This window comes from Trichomycterus rosablanca, chromosome 3 (assembly GCF_030014385.1).
Source record: "Trichomycterus rosablanca isolate fTriRos1 chromosome 3, fTriRos1.hap1, whole genome shotgun sequence".
Classification (NCBI taxonomy): domain Eukaryota; kingdom Metazoa; phylum Chordata; class Actinopteri; order Siluriformes; family Trichomycteridae; genus Trichomycterus; species Trichomycterus rosablanca.
The window spans coordinates 42,875,091-42,896,679 of NC_085990.1; the positions used below are offsets into that span (position 1 = coordinate 42,875,091).

The window sequence follows — 21,589 nt, forward strand, 5'->3', positions numbered from 1 at the left end:
TTAAATAGTAAGCATTTCTACATTCTGTAACTGGTGCTCCGGACTCACCCCGGTATTCCTCCAGCTTCCATTTTGTTCGCCACCGTTACGTCTGTAGACCATACATCGTACTGCCAGCGCTTCTGTCCGAGAACACCACCAAGAACTGTCCCAGAATGCACCCCGACACGCATGTCTACGTCTGTCTGTGTCTTCTCTCGAACATAGCTTGAAAACACAAGTGCATCGACACAATGTGAGAGAAATAAGAACTAATTTAACAACCATTTATACATATTGGCTTAGTTCTAACAGTGCTAACAGCTTGTGAAGTTTATCATTATGGGTCAAAATGAACTCCTACCAATTCACAGGTCTGCAAAAAAAATTTTTTCAAGAGCTGTTTTGGTTATTCCACGTAATCTTTATGTTTTTGGGCGCGCTGAATCCGAAAATGACCTCCGTTTTGTCATAGGACATTACATTTTCTGACAATTTAGGTAACTATGTTAAATGAGGCAATACCTCAAAATAAATGAAAGTAGACTTATAAAATTGATTTTTTATTAAAAAATTTTCATGAAAATCATTTTTTTAACTGGAATGAGCTCACTAACACACACTAAAATCGATTCTTCTTCCCTGTGAGGCTCCTCTTGGTACATTTACGCTTGTGAGTAGCATCTGGAATGTCTCTCTGAAGCATCCAACAGTAGTCTGCCATCATTGTAATGCTCCATCTTCCCTGGTATCTTCTTTCCATCTCTTTAATGTCCTGGTGGAATCGTTCACCTTGCTCTTCACTCACAGCTCCCAAAATTTCAGGAAAGTTGTCAAGGTGGGAGTGGAGGAAATGCACTTTCAAACTCATCAGGCAACCTAAAGCTTGAAATGCTTTCAGCATTCGTCCGACAATCTTTGTTATTGCCTAAAAATTTCTTTATGACTTCTGTAAATGCAATCCACCCTTCTTTTTGAAGATCTGTCATGGTATTGATAAACTCTTGATCAGCTATAAGCCTTCTAATGTCTGGTCCGACGAACACACCTTCCTTCAATTTTGCCTCCGAGAGGCCTGGAAACTTGATGACCAAGTATTTGAAGCATTCTCCATCTCTTGGAAGGGATTTTACGAATTGCTTCATCAATCCCAATTTTATGTGGAGAGGTGGTAGAAGAACTTTATCGGGAGGTACCAAAGTTTCTCGGGGGACATTTTTTTCACCAACTGTGAGCACCCTCGGCTGGCAACTGTTCTTGGTCCAGTGATTTTGTCGGTCTCGACTGTCCCATAGACACAGAAAACAAGGGTATTTGGTATACCCAGCTTGTTTCCCGAGCAGCATGCACAAGACTTTCAAATCCCCGCACACTTGCCAACCGTGGTCTTCATATTTAAGTTTACGAAGAACCAATTCCAAGTTCTCGTAGGTTTCCTTGAGGTGTATGGAATGACCTACAGGGATGGAAGCATAAAAACCGCCGTTGTGGAGTAAAACTGCTTTGAGACTTCTTTTTGAAGAATCTATAAAAAGACGCCATTGCGCTGAATCATATTGGATTTTGAATTGACCCATCAAACCTTCGACATCGATGCAATAAACCAACTTATCTTCCTGGGCAAAGTAAGGAACTAACTCCTTTTCACGATGTCTGAACCATGAAAAAGACACTCCTGGCAACAATAAATTCCTGCTTTTGGGCCTTGATCCGAGTAACTCAGCGGCATCTTTGGGAAGATTCAAGTCTCTTACCAAATCATTCATCTCCTCCTGGGAAAACAATTTTGGTCTTGTATCATCTTCAAAGTCAGAACTTGATTCATCATCTGGTTCAGGTATGACTCCATCTTCATTGGAGCTAGTTATCTCTTCCAAGGTAGCAGGGGCCTTGGGTACTGGTATATCTGTGCCATGGGGGATGGGACGAATTGCTGAGTGAAGATTGGGGTATGAAATGGAATGCTTCCATTTTGAATTATACCCTTTCACATCGCATGAACAAAAGTAACAATCGTCACTATGGTTCTTTTGCTTTCGACATACCATAGGAATCCCATAACGGAAAGCTTTTTTCTTACCCTTGAACCAATTTTGGAGGTCCTCAACACACCGTTTGCACACTTTATGAGGCGCCCAAGCTTTATCTTGATCTCCAAGCTTTAGTCCGAAGTATGCGAAGTATACTTTTTTCACAAAGTCTGTAATATTCAGCTGTTGCTTCAACACTGTATATTCACCACAAATGTAACAGAAACTGTCAGGCGAATTAATACACTTCCGCTGAGCCATAATGCTAATTTTAAGAAACACGGTTGAATAATAACGAGCTAACACGAACTGAGATAAAAAAGTGTGAACAGGCGAGAACCAAGAAAAAACTATTGAATCAAGCCCAGGCATGTCAGAGCCTGCGCGTTCAGCTTGCAACATGTTGATGCTGGTTTCATTAGCTCACTGTGAAAGTTCATTTCTTTGAAAGTTATATTTTTTTGGCATTGTATATCTTGAATGCACTGATGTGAATTAATTAATAGTAATTTTGACTTTAAATTTGGTTAAAAACCCTAAGATCAAAAAATACCAAAAATTGAGAAAAATTTACTAAATTTGAAGAGAATTTTGCATTTTGTGGCAAATCCTGATGTCCAGGATTTTTTTCAATATTTTTGTCATTTTCAGCACACCAAAATACATGGAAATTAGATGAAAATAATCAAACAGCTTTTTAGTCATACACAGAACAGTTAAACAGTTAAATATGTATAATTGGACCATCCAGAATGTTATTAGTAAAAGCCAACATTTGTCATGGTTTGGGCTAGTATCAGTGTCCACGGCATGGGTGTCTTGCATGTGTATAAAAGTTGCATATACAAAGAGGTGACTACTGGAATTTTAGAAAGATGTATACTGCTATAAAGATGACATTTTTATGGGATGTCTGTGGTTAATTAATTATAGCTTAGGGCCACACCACCCAGAGAGCTCCTGATCTCGCCTGATCTTGGAAGCTAAGCAGGGTTTGGCTCAGTCAGTACCTGGATGGGAGACCACCTGGGATTACTAATGATGTAAGTTTCTGTGATGGACTGGTGACCTAAATGGGGTGTTTCTGACTTTTCACCCAATGGATCAGACCCATTGCATTCCTGCAGGGCCTGGCAAGCTCTCTATTATAGAATCCATGATGAATTCTTCACTGTGTTAGAGGGTGCTTGAGGAAAATGTAAGACCATCTGTCCTGAAGCTGAAGCGGAAGTGAACCATGCAACATGACAACGACCCAAAACATTCCAGTAAATCCACCAAGGAATGGCTCAAAAGAAAGAAATGGAGAGTTCTTAATCCTATTAAGATGCTGTGGGGTGATTTGAAACAGGCTGTGCATGCAAAAAAAAACCCTCAAACCTCACACAGCTGAAGAAATTCTGCATGGAGGAGTGGGAAAAACAGAGACTGGTAGATGGTTATAGAAAATGTCTAATTGAGGTTATTTAAGCCAAAGGGGGAAACACCAGCTACTAGAACATAGGGTGTCCTAACTTTTTGCTCACAATAAATTTCCATTTTTGTTCATTACATTTTACAACTTGTGTTAAAAAGTAATTTTTTTTCAGTTTTATTTGTTTAGTTATATAAGCTCCATCTCTCAATACTGTTTAAATGAATCTCAAATGTCCATATGTTTAAATATGTTCAAAAAGACAAAGGTTCTCATGGGGTGTCCCAACTTTTTCACATATATAGTTATATATCATTGGTGACAACGGCTGCAAATGCATGAACTTTAAATGAATTCTAATTCTAAGCATGTGCTTAAATTGACATGGTCAGTTTTACAAATGTGCTTACATTGTCACTTAATTTGTTGTGCTGTTTATATTGTAATACAAAAAATTGGGAAAATGTGTGATAGAAGCACATCTGTCTAAAAGTTTTGTCCACCACTGTATTTTAGTTACCTTCTCATCTATTTTTGAATTACATGTGATTGTGGCAAAATATGCTGCTTGTTTTTGCCTTTAAGCCATATTAACATTGATGAAGAGGTTCTATGTGTTATTAAGTGATGTTAGATTCACCAAACTTAAGAGTAATGAGTAATTAAACCCCACCCAACCCTAAACCAATTATTAATTACATTTGGTTAATGAATTGATTAACTAAGGGGGCAATTACTTCTTCACACTAGGTCATTTAATGCTGGATATATTCCTCATGACATTATCTCTTTATTTATTATACTTACATTTTTTATACTTACATTTACTAAAGCTTAACTAATAGAAACTTTTTTTTTTCATTCCTGCCAATTTTCCTCCCAATCTAGTCGTATCCCCCCCCCCCCCCCCCCCCCCCCCCCCCCCCCCCCCCCCCCATACGTGTGCAGTAGCCGACTGTATCTTTTCACCTGCACGAGGCGACTTCATATGAGGAACAGCTTTGTGTACGAAGAGCCACACCCTGTCCACACTCGACTCTGTGCAGGTGTCATCAATCAGCCAGCAGAGATCATAATTGCATTGGTTATGAGGTCCCTCTCCAGCTTCCCAACCCGTGTATGAACAACAGGCCAATCGTTGTTCATGTAGCCGCCCAGCCCAGCCGGATGGCAGAGCTGAGTTTTGAACCGACAAGTTCTAAATGTCAGCGCTGGTGTGCTAGCGTGTTTTACCGCTGCGTCACCTGAGCTGCTAACTGATAGAAACTTTAGTTAAACAGTAGTGGATTCTTAATAAACTATTTGTCAGTTGGTTTAGAATATAGCATGACTTACGAAATAGCTTCCACCATTGCTAAACCCATCATTATCGAGGAGGCTGCATGGTCATCTCTGTAATCTGGAAGGCCACAGATACAATAGTAGCAGTCCCCAAGGATCTTAATCCTCAACTGGTGGTATTTCTATAAACAGAAAATAAGCATGTAACAAAATGAGCATATAAGGTGCAAGATATATCTAAAATCTAACCTAAAAACTTGATTTCAACTTGCATTGATTAGTATAAGGTTTGGGACTATTAGGGATTAGCAGTACTCAAGTACTCAAGCTCCCAAGTTTTATCAAGTCTCATTGATGAGTCATAATAACATATTCTCAAACATCTGGGTTTTGCACACAATTTTGGGGAACTAGTTAATGTTCATTTAAAACAAAGACATTTAATACAAACAAGGCCTTGCCATTGAAGTGTAGCCACACATCTGCAAGAATTGAAAATGAATCCAATTTGCAGGATGCTTAACCAAGGTAAAACAATACTGTGGCTACAGTAAAAAGCCCCAGACAAAATGGGTAAAGGGAAAACAAAAGCTGTGGCCAAAATAACAGAAACAGAAATATATCTGCAGCCCACAACGGAGAACGTGGATAGAAACGGGATAGCACAGAGAAGAAAACTAGACAATATGACAAGCTGCTTAAAGCACATGCAACAAGTTCTTGGAAAAAAAAGTAAATATAAGGAAACGCATAACTGTGGATCCATATGTGAGGCCCACTTCATATTGTGACACCAGAAAGTGGCGAGGCGCAATTTTACACCACATTACATTTACATAATTAAAATCAGACCATACAGAAGGTTTTTAAATTCAGGGGCACTTTTACTGTCCTACTGTCTCATTTTCATTCTACACATTGTACATGTGTAAGTATACTGTGTGGAAATACAGTTGGCCCAGCTTGACCCACCACCTCTCAGTGGTCTACAAGCATTAGATTGCTTGCCAAAGCAACGCATTACACATACACGATGCCTCTGGTGTGAATTGTAGGTGAGTATTATACAACTGCACTATTCTGAATGCACATGTGTGTGCAGAGAAATTCACTCACGGCAGCCAGTTTGTCAAAGCGGGCAAACAGCTCATTGAGCAGTTTAACTAGCTCCTGTGCACTACAGAAAGAGGAAAGCTGGGTAAATCCCACAATGTCTGCAAACAGAATACTGCAAAAGAAGAATACAAAAGAATTAGAATAATAACATAATTCACTTCAATTATTTCATTAGTTTGAATTTGCTTTAAGCATTTTTCTCTTGATAATGCTCTTACCTGACATTCTCATGCCGATACATGTACATAGTGTTGAACTGCTGCATCTCTTTTTGACTGGCCTCTTTTTTCATGTCTTGGAGCATCTCATCTGCTATGTGCTTTGGCAGAATGGACAGCAAGAGTCGTTCCTGTGTGAAGAGTGATAACAAAATGTGTGTGGTTACATCACACTAAAGCTCGTATAATTGTATAATCAATAGCATCACTTTACTTAATGCTAATCAGGACACCCCTGATTCACATACACACATCAGCCATAACATTAAAACCACCTCCTTGTTTCTACACTCACTGTCCATTTTATCAGCTCCACTTACCATATAGGAGCACTTTGTAGTTCTACAATTACTGACTGTAGTCCATCTGTTTCTCTACATACTTTTTTAGCCTGCTTTAACTCTGTTCTTCAATGGTCAGGACCCCCACAGAGCAGGTTTTATTTAGGTGGATCATTCTCAGCACTGCAGTGACAATCACATGGTGGTGGTGTGTTAGTGTGTGTTGTGCTGGTATGAGTGGATCAGACACAGCAGCGCTGCTGGAGTTTTTAAATACCGTGTCCACTCACTGTCCACTCTATTAGACACTCCTACCTAGTTGGTCCACCTTGTAGATGTAAAGTCAGAGACGATCGCTCATCTATTGCTGCTGTTTGAGTTGGTAATCTTCTAGACCTTCATCAGTGGTCACAGGACGCTGCCCACGGGGCGCTGTTCGTTGGATGTTTTTCGTTGGTGGACTATTCTCAGTCCAGCAGTGAAAGTGAGGTGTTTATAAACTCCAGCAGCGCTGCTGGGTCTAATCCACTCATACCAGCACAACACACACTAACACACCACCACCATGTCAGTGTAACTGCAGTGCTGAGAATGATCCACCACCTAAATAATACCTGCTCTGTAGTGGTCCTGGGAGAGTCCTGACCATTGAAGAACAGCATGAAAGGGGGCTAACAAGGCATGCAGAGAAACAGATAGACTACAGTCAGTAATTGTAGAACTACAAAGTGCTTCTATATGGTAAGTGAAGCTGATAAAATGGACAGTGAGTGTAGAAACAAGGAGGTGGTTTTAATGTTATGGCTGATCGGTGTATAATGCTTTGATATGGAACCTTCACATTTTCGGAGGTCGCACCCTTTTGAGGGCTTTAGGCATAATGATGAATCTAATTTCCATTGTAACTTTACTAACTTTTTTTATAGAAGTGAACAGCGTGTACAATCTAATGCTTCAAAATCTGAGAAATCCAAAAGAAAAATATTCAGTGCACAAGGAGCTGGACTGTCCAACTGCCCAAGCACTGTATGTGTTTAACTCAGAATGTGTCCATAATAAGACAGTAAAGGCAGAAAAATCAAGAGGCTACAGGAGTCAGAAGTGTGATTACAGTTGACATTGTCTCAGGAGGCTGGTCGCCATGGTAACCTGCAGCCATTGGCTGCTGCTTGATTGGCTAGCGGTCTCCCAGCAGCTCTCGTTTCTCTATTAGTATTCTGGGAGTTTCTGCTGCTATTAGTGCTTTTGTTTCCTTCTCCTCTCATTTACTCATAGTCATTCATACACATGTAAACATGTGCACACACACACACACCAAATCTTCCTTCCTGTATCCCGTTCGTATCATTTCCTTCCCTCTGTACCTCCCTCCCCTGGTAGCAAAACTGTCTGCTCCATTTATAGAATCAATCCAGAATACGCAATGGCTACAGCTGTGAGAGCAGAGAGGGGGAAAAATTGACTGCTGACTGTGTAAATACACACACAAAGGTGTGCACAGTCATAACAGAGTGTACACACACACACACACACACTCGCACACAAGAGTCACCAGAGACTACATGACTCAAAGTTCAGCTTACACATGCTAACATGTTTTACAAACAGAAGGTCATCGCTTATCCTGATGGATATCACCAATTTTCTCATAATGTCTTTGCTCATGGAGCTTGTTGTGTATCCGGCTGCTGTGTGTCATACACTCCTAACAGCTAACACAGTGTACACTTAGGTACACTTAGATAGAGAGAGCAATGCCAGATAAAAGCTTTATTAATGCCAGAGAAAGCTTTATTTAGGTTACTCTTGAAGCGGAACAGTCAGGTTTTGTTATTTTAAACAGCAAAACAGACTTATTTTTCCCAAAAACTATATATGAAAACAGCCAGAGAAAATGGGACAAATAATGAAACTGTCTGTATCAAGCAGGGACCTTACTCTTTGCAAACTAGGAGGTCTATGATTTTTTTATTACACATCACTTTCTGGTATTAAAATACCCAAATGTGCCTGTTGCACCTTTATCAAAATGAAGTACCACTAAGCAAGGTTATAATGCCAGAAAAAGTTGCATGATGCAACTCCTGTAGATGTATGTATATAAAATTTTAGTGTCAGTAGTTACAAGGTAAATTACAGCAAGAAACCATATTGTTCACCTTTTTAACACATCCCAGATAGCAAAAAGGCATGTGTGTATGACTTGAGTGTCTCCAGATATATGGCATTTTGTGTGGTGTTGGATTTGCTACACTTATCCAGTATATTTCTACAATTATCCAGTATGTGTAAAGTACAGGTATTATTCTGTTTTCGTATTTGTACTGTCGAATTTTACAGCATGTATTTTCATTGTTGTATAATGCCACTGGGGCTTTCATTTCTGTCTAAAATCTGTCTATTCATTTAAGATAAATCAATATTCACTTTAAACAGCAGAGGGCACTGATGCTATTCACCTCGCCTGGTTGACGTCACTACAGTTATGCCAGGTTCGAAATTTTCCAGCCAAATTTATTTGAGTGAGGATACTTTCTTTATTTGTATTATTCATTTATTATTCATTTATTTATATAATGTTGGATTTGTTTTAAAATTCCATGTCAGTGTTTTTGCCCACAATAAGCATTATTTGCATAGTTTGTAGTTTATACATTATTATTATAATAATTATTATTATTATTATATATTATATAGTTTGTACCTACCTCAGAAATAAAAGGGATTTATTATTTAGATAAATAAAAGATAAGCACAAATACAGTATTTTATTTTATTTTAAAGAGAAATAATAAAAGTAAATTTGTCTTCAATTTCATTTTGTTTAAAAAAATCAGGGAAAAATCGTATCGTGAACCCAGTATCGTGAATTGTATCGCATCGCTACATCCCTAGTATTCAGTGATTATTTTCCAGTATAAACCAACAGTTTATGTATACATTTACAACCCAATTTCTTGAAAAGTTCAACATTTTGTAAAATGCAATAAAAACTAAAAAAAATATGACTGGTTTTGGACACATTTCTACTGTTAGATGATAAATATCAACATACTGAATTTGATAACTGCATCACAAAACAGTAGGGGCAAAACCAAAACGGTGTTGCATCACATACAGTGTATCACAAAAGTGAGTACACCCCTCACATTTCTGCAAATATTTCATTATATCTTTTCATGGGACAACACTATAGACATGAAACTTGGATATAACTTAGAGTAGTCAGTGTACAGCTTGTATAGCAGTGTAGATTTACTGTCTTCTGAAAATAACTCAACACACAGCCATTAATGTCTAAATAGCTGGCAACATAAGTGAGTACACCCCACAGTGAACATGTCCAAATTGTGCCCAAATGTGTCGTTGTCCCTCCCTAGTGTCATGTGTCAAGGTCCCAGGTGTAAATGGGGAGCAGGGCTGTTAAATTTGGTGTTTTGGGTACAATTCTCTCATACTGGCCACTGGATATTCAACATGGCACCTCATGGCAAATAACTCTCTGAGGATGTGAGAAATAGAATTGTTGCTCTCCACAAAGATGGCCTGGGCTATAAGAAGATTGCTAACACCCTGAAACTGAGCTACAGCATGGTGGCCAAGGTCATACAGCGGTTTTCCAGGACAGGTTCCACTCGGAACAGGCTTCGCCAGGGTCGACCAAAGAAGTTGAGTCCACGTGTTCGGTGTCATATCCAGAGGTTGGCTTTAAAAAATAGACACATGAGTGCTGCCAGCATTGCTGCAGAGGTTGAAGACGTGGGAGGTCAGCCTGTCAGTGCTCAGACCATACGCCGCACACTGCATCAACTCGGTCTGCATGGTCGTCATCCCAGAAGGAAGCTGACACACAAGAAAGCCCGCAAACAGTTTGCTGAAGACAAGCAGTCCAAGAACATGGATTACTGGAATGCCCTGTGGTCTGACGAGACCAAGATAAACTTGTTTGGCTCAGATGGTGTCCAGCATGTGTGGTGGCACCCTGGTGAGAAGTACCAAGACAACTGTATCTTGCCTACAGTCAAGCATGGTGGTGGTAGCATCATGGTCTTGGGCTGCATGAGTGTTGCTGGCACTGGGGAGCTGCAGTTCATTGAGGGAAACATGAATTCCAACATGTACTGTGACATTCTGAAACAGAGCATGATCCCCTCCCTTCGAAAACTGGGCCTCATGGCAGTTTTCCAACAGGATAACGACCCCAAACACAACCTCCAAGATGACAACTGCCTTGCTGAGGAAGCTGAAGGTAAAGGTGATGGACTAAACCCAATTGAGCACCTGTGGCGCATCCTCAAGTGGAAGGTGGAGGAGTTCAAGGTGTCTAACATCCACCAGCTCCGTGATGTCATCATGGAGGAGTGGAAGAGGATTCCAGTAGCAACCTGTGCAGCTCTGGTGAATTCCATGCCCAGGAGGGTTAAGGCAGTGCTGGATAATCATGGTGGTCACACAAAATATTGACACTTTGGGCACAATTTGGACATGTTCACTGTGGGGTGTACTCACTTATGTTGCCAGCCATTTAGACATTAATGGCTGTGTTTTGAGTTATTTTCAGAAGACAGTAAATCTACACTGCTATACAAGTTGTACACTGACTACTCTAAGTTATATCCAAGTTTTATTTCTATAGTGTTGTCCCATGAAAAGATATAATAAAATATTTGCAGAAATGTGAGGGGTGTACTCACTTTTGTGATACACTGTATATTCTATTAATTGCACTGTTTGAATGGTATGGGAACTGAGACTTTTTGCAATTCTTGCTTGATAGAATGATTCTGTGGTTTCTGTTGTCTGACTCCCCTCTTTATAGACCGTACATTTTCTATAGGAGAAATATTTAGACTGCAGGCAGGCCAGTCAAGCACATGTACTCTTTGTCTATAAAGCCACACAGTTGTAGTGTGTGTAGAATGAGGCCTTGCATTACTTTGCAGAAATAACCCTGGACTTCACAGGAAAAGACGTCACCTCGATAGCATCCTAATACACATCTCTGTGTGGTGGACTGTATTAAGTGACAGATATTGGTATATTTATTAAAGTATCATGATGGTTTCTTTTGCCAAAGGCTTGACGGTTGTGCACATTCAACAGTGGTTTCAGGCTTGACCTACTGAGATTTTGTGGGATACCCTGAATCATTTTACAATATTATGTACTGTAGATGGTGAAAAACCTAAATCATTAAGGAATTATCTTTTTAAATGGGTTTTCTTTGGTGGATCTTCCTTTTGTACCCAATCATGATACCATCGTCTGTTACCAACTCATCTGCTTATTGCTGAATGTGTTGAAGGCATCAAATAAACACATTTTTATTTGTAAAAAAATACAATGAAGTTGATCACCCACAAATGGGGTTTGTATTAATTTACTGATGTCATTTGCTAAATCATCCTGTCAGGGTCACAGTAGATACAGGGTCATAGTAGGTCTACTCCAGCAAAAGTTGGTCTTATACTTTGGACTGGAATCCAGTCCAATACAAAGCAAGACACTTACACACTCATTCCCAGTTTTGGGCGATTTAGAGTAGTCAACCTAATGGCAAGTTTTAGGACATGGCAAAAATGACACCAATAAGAACTAGAACAAAACATGCATTAATATTTACACAGACAGCGAGAATCAAACCCATGTCTCTGTACCTGTGCAAAACCAACACCATCTAATACGCTGGTGGCCAACTGCTCTCAAACTGTAGAAAATCGACTTACCTGCTGCTGGCTCTGTTCCTCTAAATTGAGCTTCACCTCCAGCGACTGTCTGGCCTCCAAAAAGGCCTTGCGGTGTTTGCGGTCAGCCATGTAATAAGACATAAGCCCCACTGTTATTGCACACAGGTAGATCAGGATGTTGGCCAGAAGCTAGAAACACAGTAAAAATAATAATGAAAAATAAATAAATAAAATAAAGGTTGACACTGTTGTTTCCAAGTGTCCATTTTTTTAATTAATTAGCAAACTATATTTAGATTATTAAGAGACAAAATCTGTCAAGTAATTTTGTATCACAGTAATACAGTATATCATGTATATAGAGCAGTTGTAGCCTAGCGGTTAAGGTACTGGACTAGTAATCAAATAGTTGCTGGTCCAAGCCCTACTACTGCCAGGTTGCTGCTGTTGGGCCCTTGAGCAAGGCCCTTAACTCTCAATTGCCCAGACAGGATACTGTCACACTACTGTAAGTCGCTTTAAATAAAGGCGTCTGTTAAATGCCAAACATTTAAATGTAAATATATATTAACTGCTGGCACCTTTAGTAGAAAAGGTTGCTGCTGGTGTATCTACAAATAAACCCTGATTTTATTTATAGTAAAGTTTATTGTCAGCTCTAACGTATCTATACTAAGACCAAAACAGAAAAAGCCAAATCTTTATATACAGACAAATTTCTACTGTTTCTGTATTGCCTGGCCAATGGGGTGCATCTTTCTTATATATATATTTATAATATATTATTATTATCGTATGCATTTTCTCCCTTTTTTCTCCCTTTTAGCGCGTCCAATTGCCTGATTACTTCATGCTTCCTCTCCACCAATGTCGATCCCCACTCTAATTGAGGAGAATGAAGCTAACCCACGCCCCCTCCGACACATGGGCAGCAGCCGTATGCATTTCTTCACCTACACTTTGACGAGTGCAATGCGTATTAGCACTGTGTACGGAGAGACACACCCTGCCAGCACTCTTTTCCCGTCTCTGTGCAGGCGCCATCAATCAGCCAGCAAAGGTCGCAATTGCATTAGTTATGAGAGAGTACCTATCCGGCATTAATATCCCACCCCTATATGAACAACAAGCCAATCGTTGTTCATGTGGCTGCACAGCCCAGCTGGCAGGCAGAGATGAGATTCGATACGATGTATTCGAGATCCCAGCTCTGGTGTACCAGCGTGTGTTTTACCGCTGCACCACCTGAGCGGCGGGTGCATCTTTCAATTTTTTACTTGAATGGGTGAGGCAAAAGAACTATGCTAAACTATGACTCCTCACAAGTACTACGTTGGCCTGTAAATTTAAAGATATCTGAATTCTGCATAATGGGTTGCAAAACAGAAGCAGCAATTGAACAACAATGATCATTTATTAAATAGAAATGATGATAATATGGTATCTGAACTACTTGTAATCCTGCAAGGCCAGCTGCCATTTATTTATTTATTTACTTTTATTTAACCAAGAGACATTAAGAACCATAATTGAGTTCCTTTTTACAATGACAGCCTGGCAAGTGCCAAGGAGCACTTGAGGAAAGAATAAAACAAGGAAGAGAGACAAAAAGGAAAGAAAGCAAAGGAAAAAGAAAAACATCACATGAAACAATTAAAATTAGTATCGTTTAAACAAGATTTGTTGTCTGTGTTAAATCATACAAAAAATTATGAAAGGCTACACGTAGTCCTGAAATCAAGTGTGCCCAGGGCCATATTTTTCCAAAAGCCCACTTAACATTGGAATTTTATTCACAGCTCACAATATCATGTCCTCGATTTAAGCAACTTCAGTTTTCCTAAAGATGTTTCAATGCATTTTTTGTGCTTTGGGCAATGCTAACTGTTTAGCACTACTGTACAAATATTTCTTATAATGGTACAAAACAGCCTGCAACTATTTTATAAAGGATTTCCTGACATTAGTATATACTTTCAGTAATGTTTGATTTGGTACCCAGTCGATTTGCACACTGCCGTACATTTAAGGCATAGACTGGCATTCAAACTGAGTGTGTTTCAATCCTTACGTATTTAATCACATCCATTTTATAGCCAAAATTACCCAACAAATTCATTAGAATTTACTCTCGTCAGAGATTAAATAGCAGTAATAGGTGTCTGTGTAGAGTTAACTTAGCTACTTAAACTTGCTTCATCCTATTACAGTAATTAGCAACTGAAGCTAATTAATACATCAAGACACTTACTTGGCCCACAGTAAACTTACTAAGCCACATAAGCCAACCAGAAGACTAAAATGCATTGCAGAAGTGATTGGTAACCAATTTGTAGCTTAAATTCAATGTGATTGATCCAAATTAAGTCCTCTCTTCAGTGATGAAGAGCCTGGTTGATAAGGGTTCCAGCAATACACTAGACAAAAGTCATAGTAGCAAATTCAAAGACTTAAATATATTAAATATATTTTTTATATTACACGCTTATTGGTCACCTTATTAGAAGCACCATACTATATAATACTATACTGCACCATACTACACCTTTGCCTTTAGCACAACCCTATTTTTTGTGACATGGATTCCATAAGAAATATTAAAAACAAATGGTGGGATGCACAATAGTGTGATATTTAAATGATGCTTTGACCTTGGCATCTACATTAAACAGTAGAAGTAAGGATTTGTCAGATGATGCAACTTTTTTGTGATTTTTAATCATCCAGCCTTGACATAGTGGGCTGACAGTAGTGAAACCTTTTGAGGTCTTATTTTGTGGTAATCCATTCGCCTTGAAGGTCGATGTGTTGTGTGTTTCAAGTTGTTTTTCTGCTAATCATGGGTGTGAGGAGGTTATTTTAGTTACCATAGCCTTTCTTTTAGCCTGAATCAGTTTACCCATTCTTCTCAGAACTCAATCACTCACTCACTTTCTTAACCGCGTAAACAATTAGGGTCGCAGGGGGTGCTGGAGCCTATCCCAGCTTTTTAATGGGCGCAGGGCACACAGTAACACCCTCGACGGGGCGCCAGTCCATCGCAGGGCAGACACACATACACACACACACATACACAGACACACACCCATTCACCTATAGGGTAATTCAGTGTCTCCAATTAACCTGACTGCATGCTTTTGGACGGTGGGAGAAAACCGGAGCTCCCGGAGGAAACCCATACATACACGAGGAGAGCATGCAAACTCTGCACAGAAAGGACCCGGACTGCCCCGCATGGGGATCAAACCCAAGACCTTCTTGCTGTGAGGCGACAGTGCTACCCACCGAGCCACCGTGCCGCTCTTCTCAGAATTCTCTCTTCAAAAAGGTTATTTTCCATATAGTATTCTGCACAAACATTAGAGATTGTGGTGCATAAAAATTCCCGTTTAGCAGCTAAGAAGTCACCTAGGTGTCATGTTTAAACCGCATTTTGATGTTTAATGCAAACATTCACACTTTTGGGCACTGATGTAAATAAACAGCTTTAGAAGTGTTCCTAAAAATAGGCAATAAAACAAAAAGACAGTGGTATATAAAGACTATATAAAGACTGGCTGATTTTTAAATACAGTTGTTTATTCATTAATCAGCCAGTTAGTCACTCGTATGACCGCAGTGCCAAAAAATGATGTTTGCATCACACATCTTGACTTATCAGCTGCTGAACGGTAATTTCCATGCACCAGTCTCTAGTTTCTAGTTTTCACTGTAATCGATAAAATATATAAACAACAAATATAAATATACATAATTGAGTTATAAGTGGATTTTGAGCTAAAAAAAAAGAACATAGAGCACTTGAAATTGCACTATAAAAAAAATTCTATACTAAAATATAAGATTTAAATCTCTAACATGTTCATGCCCGGTTTTCTCCCTTATCTTCACGGTTTCCTGCTGCAGCACATTCTACCCTTATGCTCCGTTCATGCCAGAGACTGCCTGAGTCTCCTGAGGCTACAGTTTATAGCAAAAACAGCCATGCTGAGCTCAGACCGTAAGAGACGATGTACCCCTGCCTAAGAACAGCTAGGCTGAGCTCAGACCGTAAGAGACGATGTACCCCTGCCTAAGAACAGCCATGCTGAGCTCAGACCGTAAGAGACGATGTACCCCTGCCTAAGAACAGCTAGGCTGAGCTCAGACCGTAAGAGACGATGTACCCCTGCCTAAGAACAGCCATGCTGAGCTCAGACCGTAAGAGACGATGTACCCCTGCCTAAGAACAGCTAGGCTGAGCTTTGATAATAAATCTGGTGTATGGAACTAGATGGTTATATTCAGCGATTTTTAATTACAATATTTAATTAGAATATGTAAATATTTGACATTAAGCAAGTACACCGATCAGCCATAACATTAAAACCACCTCCTTGTTTCAGCTCCACTTACCATATAGAAGCACTTTGAAGTTCTACAATTACTGACTGTAGTCCATCTGTTTCTCTACATATCTTTTCACCCTGTTCTTCAATGGTCAGGACCACCACAGGACCACCACAGAGTATGTATTATTTAGGTGGTGGATCATTCTCAGCACTGCAGTGACAATGACATGGTGATGGTGTGTTAGTGTGTGTTGTACTGTTATGAGTAAATCAGACACAGCAGTGCTGCTGGAGTTTTTAAATACCATGTCCACTCACTGTCCACTCTATCAGACACTCCTACCTCGTTGGTCCACCTTGTAGATGTAAAGTCAGAGACGATCGCTCATCTATTGCTGCTGTTTGAGTTGGTCATCTTCTAGACCTTCATCAGTGGTCACAGGACGCTGCCCATGGGGCGCTGGATGTTTTTGGTTGGTGGACTATTCTCAGTCCAGCAGTGACAGTGAGGTGTTTAAAAACTCCAGCAGCGCTGCTGTGTCTTATCCACTCATACCAGCACAACACACACTAACACACCACCACCATGTCAGTGTCACTGCAGTGCTGAGAATGACCCACCACCCAAATAATACATGCTCTGTGGTGGTCCTGGGAGAGTCCTGACCATTGAAGAACAGCAAGAAAGGGGGCTAACAAAGCATGCAGAGAAACAGATGGACTACAGTCAGTAATTGTAGAACTACAAAGAGCTTCTATATGGTAAGTGGAGCTAATAAAATGGACAGTGAGTGTAGAAACAAGGAGGTGGTTTTAATATTATGGCTGATCGGTGTATGTTTTAATTGTGACAGGCCTACTCCCTGATCGTGTAAGGTGTCTTTTCTTTTTATGCTAACATTACACCTTTAAAGTTGCTTATAAAATTATTTGTATGATGAACCCAACATACTGCATTATAATAAATATCATATATTTTACTACTAAATGTTGGAAGTTGGACAATTTCCAACTGAATTTTAGTCCTGAGAGTAATGTATTACGTAATGAAGTAATGTATAATGTATTAATGTATTAATGTATGGTCAAACTGCAACAAGCCTAGTCTGTAATATCTCTATTATTGATTGGCAGCATTTGATTTTTTTTATTTATCATTGAATTTGAATTTTTATGTCCTTCCTTACTTAAATTCTGTGTGTAGCATCATTTTTACATGGGACGTCTTTGTACTAGCAATGTTTGTGTCATACACCAACCAGGCATAACATTGTGACCACTGACAGGTAAAGTGAATGGCACTGATTATCTCTTCATCACGGCACATGTTAGTGGGTGGGATATATTAGGCAGCAAGTGACATTCTATTCTCAAAGTTGATGTGTTAGAAGCAGGAAAAATAGATAATGCTCCCTGGCACAAAGTAAAAATGGTTTAGGAATAAACTGAGGAGCACAACAACGAGTTTGAGGTGTTGACTTCACCTTCAAATTCGCCAGATCTCAATCCAATCGAGCATCTGTGGGATGTGCTAGACAAACTGCTAGTCCGATCCATGGAGGCCCCACCTCGCAACTTACAGGAGGATTAAGCTTAAAGGATCTGCTGCTAATATCTTGGTGCCAGATACCACAGCACACCTTTAGGGGTCTAGTGGAGTCCATGCCTCATTGGGTCAGGGCTGTTTTGGCAGCAAAAGGGGGACCAACACAATATTAGGAAGGTCATAATGTTATGCTTGATCGGTGTAAGTTATTTATTAATAACCAAACAAAAGACCAAATATTACAGTACATTAATATTAAAGAACGTACAAGATGCCTTGATGTTTCTACATGATACATATTATCATTTATATTTATATAGTCAATGTTTTGTGAAATATATTAAGCAAAATTAAGAAAAATATTAAGTATTAAATCAGCGTTGACAGAGCAGTGTTACATAAGCAAAATGTTTTTTTTGTTTTTTTTTATGATAAATAGATTTTGCAGTTATATTATGAATGTAGCAGACCTCCTTTCACGGTTTGTCCCGATTCTTTTATTCAGTCTTGCGCTTGTGTTATAAGTAACAACCGAAACAGGATTGCAGAACCCCATTCATCATGAGCCTTACTCAGGGAAAAAAAACTGGTAACCTTGTGTTATGTTGTGTTTTCCATCATTTAAATAGACCTCCTGGAAAATGTACTCACATGGCTGCATAATGCATCTCTGATTAGGATTAATTTATTTCTTGTGTCTATTAATGCCTCTCCATTCAGTCAATAATTAGCGTCCAGTATGTATAATTATATACAGTTTAAAGTATATGGTGTTGGGTAATATGTCATAAAGAAGGTAGAGATATCAGTCAGAAAATGTATTCCTTAGTTGACCAAATTTAATTGAGGTGTATGCCTTTTTCTAGTGGTAAAACCAAATGATCCAGGCAGTTGCTCCCAAAAATGGTCGTTATTATTATTACCTGACCAAATGACCTGACTGAATCTACACCGAGCTACACCGACCAACCACAACATTAAGACCACCTCCTTGTTTTTACACTTACTGTCCTTTTTATCAGCCCCACTTACCATATAGAAGCACTTTGTAGTTCTACAATTACTGACTGTAGTCCATCTGTTTCTCTACATGCTTTTTTAACCTGCTTTCACCCTGTTCTTCAATAGTCAGGACCCCCACAGAGTAGGTATTATTTAGGTGGTGGGTCATTCACAGCACTGCAGTGACACTGACATGGTGGTGGTGTGTTAGTGTGTGTTGTGCTGGTATGAGTGGATAAGACACAGCAGCGCTGCTGGAGTTTTTAAACACATCACTGTCACTGCTAGACTGAGAATAGTCCACCAACCAAAAATAACCAGCCAACAGTGTCCCGTGGGCAGCATCTAGTGACCAGTGATGAAGATCTAGAAGATGACCAACTCAAACAGCAGCAATAGATGAGCGATCATCTCTGACTTTACATCTACTTTACATAGGAGTGTCTAATAGAGTGGACAGTGAGTGGACATGGTATTTAAAAACTCTAGCGGCGCTACTGTGTCTGATCCACTCATACCAGCACAACACACACTAACACACCACCACCATGTCAGTGTCACTGCAGTGCTGAGAATGATCCACCACCTAAATAATACCTGCTCTGTGGTGGTCCTGTGGGGGCCCTGGCCATTAAAGAACAGGGTGAAAGCAGGTTAAAAAAAGTATGTAGAGAAATAGATTGACTACAGTCAGTAATTGTAGAACTTCAAAGTGCTTCTATATGGTAAGTGGAGCTGATAAAATGGACAGTGAGTGCAGAAACAAGGAGGTGGTTTTAATGTTATGGCTGATCGTTGTATTTAAAATGACCTTCTTTAGCCACCGTTGTTGTGTTTTAGCAGGATTAACACTGAACCCTCAGGGTTGTGGGACTCCAGGACCAAGGTTGGAATCTGCTCACTATAAATCTGACAGTAAAGGCTGCAGCTATCCATTTAGTGTGAAATAACCCAGAATAATAATTACTTCCTTATTATTTAGCATAAAAGATTACTGATCCTTACAAATCCACCACATGCTTCTGTTCTTCTACATCAGTGATGTTCAATCAAATAAACAAAGGGCTGGTGTGGCTGCAGGTTTTTATTTAGGAGGCCATTTACCTAATAAATTTAAACTGACTAAACACTGTACTAATTACACATAGAAACAGATGTCACAACAGCTGACACACTGCTTGGTTGAAATGAAATCCTAACAGCAACACCAACCACTGTAAATAAGATTGCACACCCAATTTTTTGTCCCCTGTCCCAAGTCTTCTTACCTGTCTCCCAAGAGCTGCTCCCTGTATATCTTCCTGCTGCTGCTGTGCGATGGTGACCCCCAACGCCAACGTGTGCACCCCACATGACACAGCAGTGATGAGCACGATGGGCGTCAGCCGCAGCGGCAGTGTCAAGAAGAAGGAGAAGCTAAAGAAGGCCTGCCAGCCCACCGTGTCACTTGCCTGGTGGAAGCGTGCAAAGTTCAGTCCCAGGTAACAGAAGATCTGAGCATCTATGAGCACCCACAGGGCGTAAGGAACCAGTCGTCGAGAGATGCGCTCAGGCAGCAAACCGTAGCGGCACAGCAGGTAGAGAACGATGTCTATAGCCAGGGCTACGCATGCTACTACCACAGATGCCAGCTTATCGCTTGTATAGACCACGGTGCACATTACAATCACGTAGCAGTCAAAGAGAGCCGCAAACACTACCAGTACCAACAGAGTTTCGTGTCTCTGCCGGCGGAAATAGGTCTGGTACAGGTTCTCCAACGAGTCCGGGGCGAATGTAAGACGCATAAAGCGAGGGAGACACAAACAGCAGCCTGAGTTGCGCACCGTGACCTCATGGGTACGTCCAACACTCTGGCCCGGGTCAGACGGTAACGTGACTGAGCAGTCTGCCGAGTACTCCGCAGAGTACTCTGGCTCTGAGAAGGCCCGATTCCGAGGCATTTCGATTACTAATCTAAAGAATAAAAAATGTCTTTATTGTCCCTGTAAGTATTTACGCAAATAGATCCTAAAATGTTTCTTCAAGGAACATTGTGCTTGCTTGTCTGGCACCGTCTTGACTCCAGTTGAACAAGCCTCGGCCCTGAGAGTTACTGGACGTGAGGACTGGATTCAATTTTGTCTCCTGATTTTCATGTCCTGCAAAGACTTAAATACTTAATACCAGCCATTATAAACCTGGATCCTTTTACTGACAGGGTTGAACTCTTTGGCACTTGAGATGACAGCCTAGTATAAAAGAGGGACACATGGCAAGCACCAATGTGACTGCATTGTCTACCTTTGTGTAGGCTCCCCTTTGTGATTTATTAGGTTCTTTATATCTAAAAACTCTCTTAGCTCCACAAGTAAGTGTGACAAAAAGGGGGAAGTAGGAGTCTGGATAATCCCAAGTACTCTGAGTACACGGGGTGCCCTGGGCACCTGGGCATTAGCCTGTCATAGGGCCCAAATTTTGTACTCGTGATATTATCTACACCTCAAAGAAATGTCGAAAGACGATCCAGCAAGGCCACAGAACAATCAGGGATGCATCCCATGAGGTCCCTGGGGTATAAAAATGTCCAGTGCAGGGGGGCACCAGTGCAATAGCTCACCAGAGGGATCAGAATGTGTACTGGTGCCCCTGTCTAGATGCAACTGAAACGAAAAGTCTCAGCAAGCACAGAAATGCCAGTTTACAATAGATTCTTCGATTTAAG

General features: G+C 40.2%; 1 protein-coding gene across 1 annotated transcript in view; it reads right to left on the bottom strand.

Annotated features, from left to right (window-relative positions):
- Positions 1-20,828, bottom strand: part of adcy3a (adenylate cyclase 3a) — a 37,191-nt gene extending 16,363 nt beyond the window's left edge. The window contains exons 1-6 of the mRNA XM_062992132.1: positions 20,154-20,828; positions 12,046-12,195; positions 6,039-6,169; positions 5,821-5,932; positions 4,759-4,886; positions 49-207 (exon numbers count right to left, since the gene is read on the bottom strand). Of these exons, the coding sequence (XP_062848202.1) occupies positions 49-207; positions 4,759-4,886; positions 5,821-5,932; positions 6,039-6,169; positions 12,046-12,195; positions 20,154-20,828 (1,355 nt within the window). The remainder of the gene's footprint in view (positions 1-48; positions 208-4,758; positions 4,887-5,820; positions 5,933-6,038; positions 6,170-12,045; positions 12,196-20,153) is intronic.
- Between the last annotated feature and the right edge of the window lie 761 nt (positions 20,829-21,589).